Here is a 15,047-nt window from a genome sequence, read left to right as displayed (position 1 = left end):
GGAATAACACAGGGTTACTAAACAGGATAGGAATACTGAACGACTTCTCACTGCAGGTGACAGACATGCCATAGGATTTTTAAAAGAAGTGTGCCATGTAATAATAATAATAATAATAATAATAATAATAATAATAATAATAATAATCATCTTTATTTTTAATATAGCGCCTTTCACAATAAAAATTGCCACACAGCGAAAATTAATAAAAGAATGCAAGAAAAGCAATCAAAACAAAAGAAACACACTGAACAGTGAAACAAGGCAGAGAATGAAAGGAACATCATTTTAGCATAAAAACGCTACATTCTAAAAGTGTGTTTTAAATCTTGTTTTAAAAGCAGTGACACTTGGGGCTTCCCTTATAGAGCTAGGCAGATCATTCCAGAATACATGTGCCATGATGTACATATATATATTTTTACTGGCAACATATAAAAGAGATTTAAACTGGATTAAGAGGGCCAACCTTCTTAAACCTCTGAGTTTACAACAGAAAGGATACAATTGTACCAAAAAGATGGTGTTTAAAAAACATCTGGAAAATTCCCCAAAACGTTAGAGCTGCAGGTGGCCTTGTTATATATTTCTTAGCAGAAGCCTTGTTCTATTGCATATAAATATTGACAGGATGACATCATGGCTTTTTCTATTTTGGGATCACAAGGAGAAAACAGAATAGAGAAACGCTGTGTCGTGATCCCACTGTGCGAGTGACCGGGCCCCTTTGATGTACTGGAACTCCACTCCAGAACCCAACCCGCTAACCCTCCAATTACAGCCCAGACATCACAGAGTCAGTATGGACCTAGCCCTTGTAATAAAGACCAAATGTATCAGTAACCCTAACTGCTGGGTATGTTCCACTTTACTGTAAATTGTTAGTTAAATTGCCACATCATGTTTGTTCTCCATTGCTTTACCTGCTTATTAGGTGCTCTGATGTCATGCCACTCTGGAAGAGGATTGGTCAGTTCGTCAGGGCAGTAATTATAAATCATTTAGGTGCGTCTCTCTAATGTACCTGCTCCCTGTCATCTTGTTCCCCGTGATCCTGTTGGTTTGTTTGCTAGAACTCTTTAGACGCCCCACCTCATCTCCCCCATGTCCCGAGGTTGTGATCACTTAAACGGATCACCCTGAACTACGTCCTGACTGTTTTGTATTGCCTGCACCCCCGGCGCTGTCTACAGACCTGATAAGGTCTTCGTTCCTCACCCTGTAGAATTAGAACACAAACAAAACATGCCCGCTACCCGCAGTGACACCAGCGTTTAAAAAGAAGCAAAACAAAGCAAAAGAATACAAACTTATGTGAAAGGCAGCACAAACTTTTGCTGAACTTTTCTTCTTGGCTGTTTTTTTAGATTTCTTATTCTAACTGTCCATGTTCCTTAAATAGCCCCTCTGAATTCTACTCCCAATGGTAGCATTATTCAGAAAAAACACTGCTCAGCCTTTTTATTTGACTGTGTTGCTTCCAGCAGCCTTGAAAATTATTGCTACACACGGAGCAACGAGAGGTTTTAAAAGAAAAAGCAAAATTCCATTCTATAAGGTTTGCATGAGCTTGCACAACAGCTTCCTGATTGAAGACATGCAGTAAACAAGTCTAAAATCTAAGCCGTTATTTTATTGCCTGGTTTAGGCTATATGTAGTCTAGCACTGACATGGAAGTGGCTTTTCAAGAATGATACTTGAGTCGATGGACTATTTTTACGATAATAAAAATGAATGGAAAATCATCTCAGCAACACGCATAACTGTTTTCCATTTCATATTTGACGTTTGGCAGAACCATGTCATTTAGGGACCAGAAAGCTGTCTAGGTTGTACCTCAAGGGTAGTTTCCAACCACAATGGCACACACTGGGTTTAATTTTGAACCCAATCCCATTTCCTTTTTTGCAGAGTGGGTAGAATGCAGAAGAAGCTGGGTACCAGAACTCATTAACCCTTTACATTCAGTGACCCCAATTACAGCATCTTGACACAGCAGTTACTGAGCAAATCAATGTGTGCTTACACATAATTACAGTGTTATTATGCACAGTTATTCATAACTGCCTTTAAGTATTTATTGGCAGGTATTAAATAAATCCATGCATGATTAATGTGTTGATCTCAGAACAAGAACAGCCGTCCTTCTCTCCCCTTCACATCTGAGTACCGTTCACAGGCAATGGTATCAGCACATCGCTTATGGATTGCTTGCCCCTACGTGATTTATAATGAGTATGATCCTAATCGGACTCGAATCCCATTGAATGCGCTGTGAAGCCTGCACAAGGTAACAGTGCAGGGGCATCCCTACATCCCTACCTTCACACGTCTTGCCTTCCTCCTTCAGCTTCATCCCTTGGGGGCACTTGCAGTAGAAGCTGCCGATGGTGTTACAGCATTGAAACTCACAGCCCCCGTTCGTCTCCTCGCACTCATTCTTATCTGTCAGAGGAAGGGGGGGGGGGGGGGCGTTATTTAATGAATTGGAAAATAGGCTGTAAATATAAGTATAAAAATAAAGCATATCCCACATGCATAAATACCATAAATTAGTTACTTTCATGAAACGCTTTCGTATTAGTTGCATTTCTACGGCTCGGCCAAAAAAAAAAAAAATGCATTTAAAAATCTGCTGAAATTGCAAAACGCTGGTAATTAGAGGATTCTCTGTGAATCCAAACATGGGCACTGAATCAAACGCTGTAATGGAGGAGCAATATGAAGCTTGCAGGTTCATGTCAAAATTGATTACACTCAACAGAAGAGCAAGAGTAACGCTGGGAACGAGAGACTGCATATCAGTCGCCCAATCTAAAGCAATACCATTGCAAAGGTCGGGACTGTCTTTTGCTGTCCCTAGTGTTTTGTATGGTTAAATCGCTCCATGCATTTATAACTGATGGCTGCCAAAGCATGTAGAGACCACTCTGATCCAATCCACCCTCTCTGAAGGTTTGATTCTGTCCTCACGCAGAATGAGGATTCGCCCGGCTGTCCTTCCCTGTATCAAGAGCAATGATGTCTTTTTCTTTTATTCCATTTATTACTGACTGAATAGGTACAGCCCCTGCAGAGCAGCTCTGTTTACTCCAGGGTGCAATTTGCACCAGATTAAAAAGGAAACCCAGTGATTGTAATCAAGTTGTTTTCACGCAACCTTTGCAACGCTGGGGGATAAAAAGCTTTCCTAAATAGTGGGTCTATATTAATGATACAATGACAGAAGCCCTTCAGTGCTTCCACCTCTTTGATTTAATATAAAAAGCACATTATCAGACAATTAAACAAATGCTCTGCATTCCCAACGTCAGCGAGACTGTCAGAAGGGGCTACATCTGTAGGTTATTAACACTGTGGTCATCGCATCCCTGCAAAATCAGGGAATTATTACAATTAACTGGAAACGTTTCCCCTGCAGCGAGCAGCGGGTGAGAATTACAGCAGTTACACACAGAACAACAGGATGAATAATTCATTGCATACTCTGGACAGGGAGAAAAAAGAAAATGGGCCATGTTATTGTCAAGGTCTGGAAACTGTCAAAACAACATAATGCACCACACCTTCTCTACTGAAGCTCCGCCCTCTTTGTACCACGCAAGAAAAAAAGAGATTTGATTGGCTAAAGACGCGACCTGGCTCTCACACCGAGTTCCGGTGTTCCATATTCACACCAGGAGTTCCGAGGTCTGATTTTAATTGTGAACGGTTCAGTGTGCCCTTTCTTTCCCATTTTTCCGACAATCTCTCCCAAAATATCCCAACTTTTCATTAAGAATGTAGACCTGGCTCATTTTTTTGTGTTATTTTGGGAACTTTAAGATATTTATACAGAACAGGGCTGGTGTCCCTGTCTTTATTTTCCAGGATAGAGAGACTGAAAGTAATAAATTAAACATTTTGTTCTGTCTTTCTTTTTTAATTTAGCCAGAGAGTGATGTTGACATCTCTACAATTCTCTAAGAGACAGGGTCAAGCCAAGAAGTACCTTGTATAATCTCCACTTTATTGAAATTGCAATACATACTGTACAGGCTGATTATCCAAAACTAAAAAGATGCCAAATGGCACTGGATATTTCTGGACTCGCAAATTCAAAACAGCAAAAGTACTAATTCATGTAACAATATCCCTTGCTTTTTTCAAACCTGCTTACACTACAAGAACATTTTCCAATATCGTTTGCAGAAGAAAAAGAAGAAGAAGAAGAAAAAAGATGAATCTAATTGAAGTGGCGCAAGCTATGAAACTGGAAGCTATTAAGAGTCTGGCAGACTGTTTCCTGTAAGAGCTGGAACAGGGATAAGGTTTCTTATTATAATCTCTGTTGTGTGCTACTGACTCTGAACAGTACGTGCCACAGTACCAGCGCCAAAAAAACACACACAATTAAAAAAAGCTCTCTGTTTGGGATCAAAACTCAAGCACAAGGATGTGAAAAGCTAGGTGAGCACATTCCATCCAGTAAGCACACTGAACACACATGTCTGTCACCGTGCCTTTTAGTATGTTGGAGAGATAAGCCCTATTAAATACCTAGCAAAGACTGGGGGAAAAGTATAGAAGTTAAGTATATAGGGCTCCAGATAATGTGGAGTCTGTATAGCCTTAGATGGGTTGAAACAAGAGGGAAAATAATTGTAGTTCTACGATTTAAAAGTGAGCTAAAGAACCACATTTCACAGAATGCCTCAGTCAGGAGTGAGGCACTGTGGGTAATTGAAGGATCCAGCACAGGTATAAAACGGCAGGTTAACCACTGCACAGTTTGGCTGTGTTACAGGAGGACAGCTATTGAGAGGGTTTTGGAGACCTGGTTTGCAGATGTGCGTTTGTACAGTTTGTTATTTGTGTCAGTTGCTTTGGATTTAAGGCACTGACTAGAGGTTAGGGAATTGAGATATTTTGTTAAATCAGCGCGCTGCTGATGGATTTTTTTTGGTATGTTTCGTATTTTCTTTTGTGCTCTTAAAGAAGCAGTGTGCTAGTTCTCAAAGCGCCCTCCTGAATGACATACGGGCACTCCCCGTGAAACTAGACGTCTGTTGTCAACATGATCCCCTTCGCGAACGTTTGTTTATTACATTTTTAGATATTTTAAAACAGTTTGTGTTAACTCTAGGGAGTTCGAGAAGTTGCCCTGCCAACACTATGCAAACAAAAAAAGCATTATAAAATAGATACATATAGAAAACTCAACATGGTGCAAATGACAGAAGGGCATATATCCTCCAGTATTTACTAGTAAGTGTGTCCCGTGTCATTACCTTATGCTGTTTTGTACAGATCATTGTTTACCATGCATACGAACTATTGCAACCGCCGTGTCTCTGTTTCTGAAAAGACTCCTAAAAGCTGCAATGGTTTTAAAAACTGGATCACCACTACAAGACGCAAGAGTAGCTGTATTAGTTCTGCTAATCCTTACGCCACCATGCAAATGTTTTGTCGCGTGGATTATTGGTTTTGGAAGAACGGTTGTACGGTATGTAAGCAATCGTTTCACATTGGTTTGAATAACTGTGGGGCTTTGTATAGGGCAGGATCAACAGCTATTAGCATAGTTTAGACCTTTGGTGAGGATTTAATTAAATCTGCATATCAGAGCCAGACCGCAGTTTCTTTCTTTAATCTTCTAATTCATTTTGCCTAGGGTTTTGACGTTGTGCCAGCCTCGGGTTTATGGACAGTTTCTACAGTTGCGCCTTTGTAATTACAATACGTACTGTACTTTTCAAAGGCAAGTTTAAACTCATTTTGCCATCTTCAATGATAACAACATGAGTATAGGTTATTTTTTTAAAATGCAACATCTGGAAACACCAACAAAAAAAAAAATCATCAGAATGGCTCGGGTAGGGCCGTGTTTTAAACGGATCTCCAGTTTAGCAATCTTTGGTGCCCGTAATAGAAGGGATGCCATTGCAGTACCGTTATATATTCTGATAGGCTCTGTGTATCATCTGCATATTTGTGTAAGTGCATCTGCTGATGTTTCAGAACCAGCGAGTGCTGGGTTCGTGTGCAGAACACACACACGCGCGCATACACCTGGTACAGTAATCAGCAGTCATGTGAAGGCTGAAAAAGAAACGCTTGCAGGATTATAGGTTTGTACACCCCCCCCCCCCCCCCCCCCCCTTGTGTTTTATCCATAATAACATTGTTGTTGTTGGATTCTTAACACTTTTCCAGAGAGAATAATCCAGGTTATTGAGTATGCTGAAAATTACGTTCAGCCAAGATTGTTCCAACTTGATCATTACCGGTACCATACAAAGTGACACTGTGTTGTATACACTGCAATGAGAAACGGACTGCTGCTGCTGTTCCTCACTTTCACCACAAGAGGCCACTATTGCACTCAAATAGGAGCGTATAGTGTTGAAAGGAGCATACAGCATATACTAAAAGTAAGCTGTGTAGGTCAGCAACTGCATGGCTTTGATTGACACAGCCACGAGAAGAAATCAATGTGTGTGTGTGTGTGTGTGGAATGATTTACGTCACTGCTGGGTCAAAAACTGCAGTCAATCATTTAAGATACAATAAATTACGTGTTGCAGACGTAAACGTTCACTCACAAAAAAAAAAAAGATGTCTGTAGATTGCTCGGTAAATCAGTCACAGCGGACTGCCCTTCAACCCCCGAGCCTGCAAATCACTGAGCCAACCCAACTCTAGCACCTCCACCTGTCTCTTACACAGTCACTACAAGATTTACTTCCACAAAGCTTGGCGCAGGTTGTGAAACTCTGAGGTAATAAATGACCACGGGAGTGCCGTCAGGGCTTTCAAAGCATTCTCTGCTGAGCAGACAGCGTCGTCTAAACCATCAACAACAGGCAATTTACAATTTACAGCGCTCGATTATAATACGCTGCCCAACGTGCTCCACTGTTTTCTGGAAGGGCCTGAGATGCGATCAACCAATAGAAGATCTGCATTTTCTCCGCGGCAGTCCAATCATAAGTGAGCGGAGGCGGGTCGTAAACCCTTGAAGGTATTCTCCGTTTCAGGTGATGGTCTTGGGAGTTTAACCAATGGGAAAGTAAAAGATCTGCCTGGTTTTGCAGCTGTCCAATCATTAATGAGCAGAGGCGGGACATAGATATGCTAGGTTAAGCGTGTAAGAACAGCTGTATTTCCCGCGATATTAAGTATCATAGACGCTGTTGTTGAGAATTATATTGAGAACTTCGAAGTAATATTAAGAATTGCTTTTTAAATTTTTTTTTAAATGTCATCAGACATCGAGACGTGATCGACCACTTTGTGAAGAAAGAACGCAGAATGGATTTTGTGTACAAAAAGTATGCTGGTGAGTTACTTTTTCATTTACATTTATTTATTCCTAAAGCTTCAAGTCGTTACACTGCGCAAATTGCACGAATCAGAGAAAACCCAACGCAATGCATCAGTCTATTCAGCTTACTCACAAAACAGCCTTGCTCTGTTTCTTTGTTGTGTTGAGAATATTTATATAGGTTGCGGTGCGTTTTTTTATATATCATAGCACTATACATACAAATGCAATGTTGCAAAAAAAACAAACATAGTAATTATATAAACTTTAGGGGTGGGGGTGTTGACTCTGCTACCCCAGGAGATTTTGACTCAGCACTCCACTGTAAATGACTTGTCACCCCAGACGCAATGCAGGAGGAATGAGAGGTCCTCCCAGGAGCACTGTAGAACAACGCTGGGAGGAGGTCCACCTGGCAATCTCCACCATTATCTCAATGCAGTCCCTGTGTACAGCATCACAGAACGGATCTCAGAACTCCCTGTCCCGTGTGCTGGTGAGCCCGGACCTTTGAAACCAAGAATGGGTCGTCTGGCAGCGTACACACAGGCTCCACCCAGCCTTGATTTCAGGGGTCAGACGGGCACGGTTTGGTTCACAGGGGCCAGGCAGGACCGAGCTGTACAAGGAGCAAGGCTCTGGGGTAGTGTTTAATGGACCTGACCCATGCAAGTCACAGGTTAGTGGTTACAAAAATCACTTCCCCTTTAAATGGGATTTCACATCGTTCTGTTACATTGAGAAGGGTGTATTTACATTAAAGGGAAAGTCCAATCAAGTGCCAGCCCATTTTGAGGTTGACTTCTTAAAGGGGAATGTCAAGTAGAGTTTGCCACAATGAATATCACGGCATGGGTTGTTTTTCTTTCTTTCTTTCTTTCTTTCTTTCTTTCTTTCTTTCTTTCTTTCTTTCTTTCTTTCTTTTTCTTTCTTTCTTTCGTTGTTGTTGTTCTGCAACCTTAGCCAGCTGCTGATGTTTGGGGGTTGACCCAAATTGAGTACCCTGCTTCGACGGCCTACCCAAATAAACAGAGAAGCTTCTCATTATATTGGGCTTCCTGTCTGTTTGTTGTCATTGTCTAGAAACGGGAGCCTCTGACAGGAAGCAGGAAGTGCTGCAGGCCAGGTAGAGTCCACAGGTTGGGATTTCTGCGGCTTTTCGTTCTGAGCTTGGATGACCCTGCAGGGTCGGAAGACTCGATTCACAGGAATGCTAAAGGAGCTTTTCCCTGCAGTGTCTTTCCATAGTCTCCGTTTGTGTGCCTGTTGTGTGATACACTGCCTTTACGGATTCTGCTTGGTGAGATGACAAGCCCGGCTGCATTGTGGTTAAGACGCTGGCTTGCAGCGCGCGGGGGTCGCAAGGTCGCGCCCAGCCTCCACATCGTTACATGTCCGTTAAAAACCTCCTAAACCAGTCAATTTGTACACTTGTGAAGGCTGGACTGGTCAGTGATCATAATGATTCTCCAAGTTGAGAAAAAATAATTGAAGCACTCAATTAGTTTTAGTCAGTAAACTAACAAAAAAAAGGCTTGCCTAAAGTCATGTTAGGAAATTTAAGATTCGTGCTAACCTCTGTAACATAACAATAACATTGTATTGCTACCAAACAGATGACGCAGAACAGAGCACCGCTGTTAAAGGCAATTACAAGATGTCCTGTGTGGGGTGGTTCTGTGAGCGCTCCAGACGCTACACAGAGATCCAGCCTCTCCCAAACTGAATGCAAAGCTCTCCGCAGGTGCGAGGCAGATTTACCAGCTGTTGGGATGCATACCACTGTTTCTTTGTGTTAGTAATGTTTTCAGTGCCGGAGGCTGAGGTCTCAGAGTCGGCCTGGGCTACCTTTCATCCAGTTTCATTTCATGTGAAGAAGGATTGCAGACAGTGTCTCCGGTCTTGGATCCACATGCAGGTTTACACAGAGCGAGTTCCAGTCATCGATCATGCCAGATCAGAAACAAGAAGAGGTTCCAACATCTGCTTTGTAGACAAATCATTTGAATAAGTGATGTGCCGAACTGTTATTCAACCCCGCACGTTGCATGCTGTGAAACATAAACAGCAAAAATTACGGCAATTTATCTAAACCCAGCTAAATCATTTGAGTGTTTTATGCGTCCAGCTGGATTGTTGTCTGTGTAACAGGGGCGGAGGCTGGGTGCAAGCCAGCGACCTCGCACACTGCATGCAAGCATCTTAACCACTGTGCAAAAGAACCGGGCTCCTCTGCGTTCGTGGACACAGCTTTCAACCTCATCCCATCTCACCAATGGGATAGACTCCACCACAGCACCCACCCATTACATCAAGTACGAAAATGAATTGAACTTAATTAAAAGAAGAATTACAACCTGCCGTAAGCAACATGCGTAGCCGATCTGCGCTTTGTAAAAATCCGTTCACTGCATTTTGTCATTAGCACCATTTTTTTGGAAAAGGAGAAAAAAAAACGTTAACTGTAGCAATGCCTGAATTAAACAACTCGTGGATTTAAATCAAGGGCTCTAGGGCTAGTTTTGAATTAGACTGCACTTACAAGTCTATTGGGAGCGTTTTGTCTTTCTAAAAATATTGTGCTTATGATTTGGAGTAAACGTTTTTGGTAATCTAGATCACTTGATAATGACTTCAAGGAGACCCACTGCAATCCCTGAATTCACACGGCAGGGAGGATGCATTAGAAATTCCCTGAAGCTGTTATAAAAACTGTCACGCAACACCAAAAGCCTTGTGTTCTTCCCCAGCGGTGGATTTCAAATACGTTTTATTAAAATGCACACAAAGCATATGTCCTGTAGAGACGGCCCGAGGCACAGCGGAGCTCATGCCAGCTGCAGTCACTTTGTACAGGACCCCCCCTCCTCAATGCACCTGCAGCTGGCTTCGTGGGGTCTCTCTGGGTGTGTGCGTGAGAGAGAGAGAGAGAGCTTTGGACCCCCCCTCCAGAGAGCCACTGGGAGCAATCCAGATGTGATTACTAAGAAACATTGGAGAAGTGATCTAAACCAGAGCAGATAACCATGACCGGTAGTCCCTTGATAAATCTTACAGTCTGTATTTTAAAATACAATTATTTGTGCTTGATTCCAGCTTGACTTTTTTTAATAAATGTGAACAAGCGCGATATGAGTATTCAATCTTAAGAGACTTTTTTCTGGAAGCGATTAATGTAACAGGTCTTATTCCTCTTATTGCATTGCAAACATGTTATCATCAAAGCTCAGCCTCATTCCCCAGCTCTGATATTGCACTGATTCAAGTAGCTGCCTGTTCAAAGAATCAGCTGGAAGATCTGCCAGTGACTCCCCAGCTTCCACACCTGCATGTCCACTTCATGAGAACACCGACCAGCAGGCTTCAAGGGCTCTGAAGGAGCAGCCCACTGGGAATATTACACACGGAAACCTTAGCTGGACGTATACCTTTTATAGTGAAACTGCTATGCAGTAGGAGTCTTATTGTCATCCCTGGTGGAAGCACAGTGGTGCCTCCTTATGAAGAACATTGGTTAAGCTGAGCTGCACTGCTGAGACCCTGTCCCTGTGCTACGATGATGTACAGCGATGCCTCAGATACTCCAGTGCAGGGAGGCTTCGGAGATCCTGCCACAGAGAGATGCAGAACGGTACTGTGGAGACCCTGCTTTGTTCTTGTGACTGGAATGGCCAGAGTGCTTTCTTATGCACACTTTGAGGTTCACAGACAGGCTCCTTCAAGCCCTGCCAGAAATGCAGCCAAGAAAAAAACAATAAACTAAATCTGACGTTGATCTTTTAATGCCTCTTTTATCTGTCTCACCCATCAGGCCAGGCTGGCGTAAATCACTGGTGCTCTGTACAGCCAACCCTCCCCCCCGCATGAAAACTTTCAATAATAAGAAAGGAGCTTCACTCGACAGCTGTGCTGTGATGTATGGAGGATTCATTAGTGTTTTCAGTCTTTTAAGCTTTTATTAGATTTTTTTTTCTATGATTAGACTATAATATATATTTCTGTACAGCTTCCGCTACCCAAAGGGTCTCGCGGTCTGTCACTGGTAAGGGTGTCCAGAGTATAAAAGCTGCTGCCAGGTTGTCTGAAAGTGGCTCTCACATCTGGGAGCCGTCATGGCTGGCTGGCTCTGGGCTGTGGTAACACTATCAAAGAGAGGGAGTCCTGGTTTAGTAATTATCAGGCTCCCAAAAAGAGTCTCGTGAAGCTGGCCTGGACCACGGTGCCACAGCTGCCACTGCACTTCAACAAAACAGACCAGGGAAAGATGACAGACCGCAGCACGGAAACGCTCACAAATGTTCCTTGGCAATGGCTTGGTATGCTAACGACGACTGACTGTGATTGGCTGAAGAGTTCTAAAGGCCCGGGGGCTAACGGATGTGATTGGCTGACTGTGATCAGGGGCAAGTCCATTCCAACTCAAAGCAGCCCCTGAGGCTGTAGTTGAGTTACAGATTGGGACTTGTGTTTCCCCACTATTGTGAAAGCCTGCATCTATTGTAGAAGTCGAAAGGTGCGGGTTTCTTAAATAGTCTCCCTTTTGGTTCTCTTTTACAATTGTTGATCTTTAGACTTTATCACATGAAGCTCAGCCGCATGGAGAAAATACAGTTCCACTTGTCTGAACAACATTTGGCCTCTAGAGGGAGTCAGACTCCACAATCAGTGCCATAATGCCCCTGATACCAAAAACCTCTTGACAAGTGTAGCCAATGAAAGTAGCATGGATCGTGTGAGTCTATAGCCACATCACATTAGCTGTGACATCACTTTAAAAACACATGCAGATCAAGCACCCTGACACTGCAACATGGATTTTATATGATATTTTAAAGTCGGGACACTTGGAAATCCCCTTCATTCATGATGGGCAGCCATGTAGTTAAACTGCGATGGCACTGTAGTGCATTTGTAGGAACACTTTGATAAGCCGAGGTATCTGAGTGCAAAGGAGCTGCCGGCCGGCCTTGGCATTCGTTCAGCCGGAATTCTTCATGATCCCATGGGATAAACAGTCCTGGAATGGGATCTGGAATGTGCGCGGGGAATTCTGACAGCAATGCAGATGATAGAACACATCCTGTCCCCACTGACCTTCCAGTGCAACCAGAAACACTTGCAACATACAAATGTTGATTTGTACACAATAAACTGCGAATTATCAGTATTATTGAGATGTTACTATATGCAGAAAATGCCCCTTTAGGAACAATATCGACATTCTCTTTAAATAACAATACGGTGCAATTACAATACTGCGCCACCAGGTGACACTACGCTCCCTACCTAAATCTGGTATCGCTAACCACACTGAACACATGGACTAATTAAACTGCAGGACTCTGAACACATTTCTAATCCTAACCCTAACTCTAAACCTAACCCTTTTCTGATACAATTGTGTCCTTACATGTGTCATGCAGAAAAATTTACCCATTAAGTACATTGTAACTATGCATAATAACATTGTAATTATGTGTAAGTACACGTGTCTTTACGAAGTAACTACTATGTAAATACACAGTATTTAGAGACACTTCATGGAAAGTGTTAGCCAGTGTATTGGTTCAAGAACATTAACGATCTCCTCATACGACCAGCAGTTTAGTAAAATCTACGGTGCTAAAAGCCAACAGGACTATGCTGCTGCTTTCAATGCAGTACGATGGCGTTCGAGCGAAGAGATTGCATTCCTAAACAACACCCTGCACCGCTCGTACAAGCAGAACTGTGAGAGCCTTGCCCTTTGATAAGAGCTAATGTGATCGCTCCTGTGTGGTTCACATGAGGTGGCACAGTGGGTGGATGGCAACAGGACTCGCTTTTGTGCCTTGTGCAAATATAACTAGCCAGAATCCCCGATAGCATCAGAGGGTTGGAGGGAGAGGGCGAGTGCATTAGGCAGTAATGAAGTCCGTGCAGCAATTCGAAACCCCCTCGTTTCTATGTGGGTGTGCTTTTTGTTGGGGTTGTTTTTTTTTTGTATCCCAAACAAGCTAAGCTAATTGTGCCCAGTGAAAGCTAGTCCCTTGTCATTCCCTGGTAATGAAATCAATCACTGGCTACTGTGTTAGCCTTGGCACGGAGTTCTGAAGTCCTGGAAAAGGATCTCAGACTAGAAGAAAAGAAATGGAATCTGAAAGGCAATTGAAACAGTGTGTGCAAAGATGGGCTTCTGGGAACTAAAAGTCAGCCATCTAAAAGGATCCTAGAGTAGATTATATATATATATATATATATATATATATATATATATATATATATATATATATATATATATATAAATTGTGACATAGCCTCACTGCTTCCAGGAGTACTAACTAAACTTTATCAAGTTCCTTAGTGAATACCGGACACCAAGCACATGTACTTTCATAAGCATTAAACACTGTACCTTTCCATAAGGTTCCCACACAGCTCTCTTCTCAGGCCTTAGCCTTCACACAGACAGCTACCCTGCTCATACACCTATATCCCCTCATATATCCCCTTCAGTCACTGTGTGCACAATTGCATCATGTTAAGTTTCCTACACAAAGGAAAACACAAGAGCAATCAGAGGATGTCAGCAGGTCTTGTGTCTGGCTACAGAAACCAGAACGAATATTTCTCTCTGCTGTGTCTCTCTCAGTGTGATCCTGTCTGTCTCTTGTGCAGCGCTGCCCATTGCAAGCCAGGCTTCAGCTTGTCACAGAGTAACAGAGGCAAGAATCTGTTGATACTCTGCAACAACAGGCCATGGCACTGGCATGATAAAGTTCAGCCCCTCGGTACTGCACACTCCCACGCTGACTCCGAGCAGAGCATGTTTTCTTAATGGGAGAGAGCGACGGCATAAAAATCTTTCTGGAACTTGTGATGAGATCCTCTGGGAGAGGAGAGGCAGCGGATGCTTTTCCATCTCTGAACCCTGTGTGCAATTCCCAGGCGTCGCATTCCTGCAGCGTAGCCCGCTCTTATAAAGAACACAGCAGGCATGTGTTACACTGTGCTCCGTCTCGAATTTATCGAGGAATCTGAGTTCAGGAGACTGAAGTTTGTAGCTATGAGGCTCTGGGGGGACGTTTGCTATGATTTAGCTCTTAAGTATTTTTTTTTTGTACTTTTTATCACGGAAATTCTACTTCAATTCAGTACTCCTCATGATTTAGTGCAGCTGCTCATGCAGGCGATAAAAATGGGCAGCCCCCACCTTGTCAGGCCCCTTGTTCCACCCATGCTGTTAATTATTCAATTGAACCAGTTAACTACCTAATTGTTTATAATTATACCTATTAACCCTGCGGTGGTACAGCCCACCAGGACTGGAATTGCCTATCCCTATGGACACTAGAACATGCTTGTTCCATGTTTTATATTTTGCCAATAATACATGATCAAAATGTCCATTATACAAAGCAGCATCTAATAGAAGTCACTATCTACTTATAACTAAAGTGTACTGAACTTCAGTTGCTGGTATGTTATTATTGCTGGTATGCTAGCATTATTATTATAATTATTATTATTATTATTATTATTATTATTATTGCTACCACAGATCATGAGTTAAGGCTGTAGTTGTGTTAGGGGTGTTTTTCCCATCTGCATATACAGTATAAGCTTCAGATTTTCTTTGGATAGAGTTTGAGTGACACAACATTCCCAATTCGACCCTGAATTTTTCATTTCCTCTAAGAGAACGGCCCGCGTGTGAAGCGAATCTCCCAGGAGAGAGAGCGAGAGACGAGGCATGTA

General features: G+C 42.6%; 1 protein-coding gene across 2 annotated transcripts in view; it reads right to left on the bottom strand.

Moving 5' to 3' along the window:
• Positions 1-15,047, bottom strand: part of LOC117963782 (multiple epidermal growth factor-like domains protein 6) — an 84,282-nt gene that overhangs the window by 40,301 nt on the left and 28,934 nt on the right. For both annotated transcript variants that reach the window (XM_059002647.1, XM_059002650.1), the window contains one exon: positions 2,324-2,446. In XM_059002647.1, coding sequence (XP_058858630.1) covers positions 2,324-2,446 — 123 coding nt within the window. The remainder of the gene's footprint in view (positions 1-2,323; positions 2,447-15,047) is intronic.

Source organism: Acipenser ruthenus, chromosome 27 (assembly GCF_902713425.1).
Source record: "Acipenser ruthenus chromosome 27, fAciRut3.2 maternal haplotype, whole genome shotgun sequence".
Taxonomy (NCBI): Eukaryota; Metazoa; Chordata; class Actinopteri; order Acipenseriformes; family Acipenseridae; genus Acipenser; species Acipenser ruthenus.
This window is presented reverse-complemented; position numbering and strand designations above follow the sequence as displayed.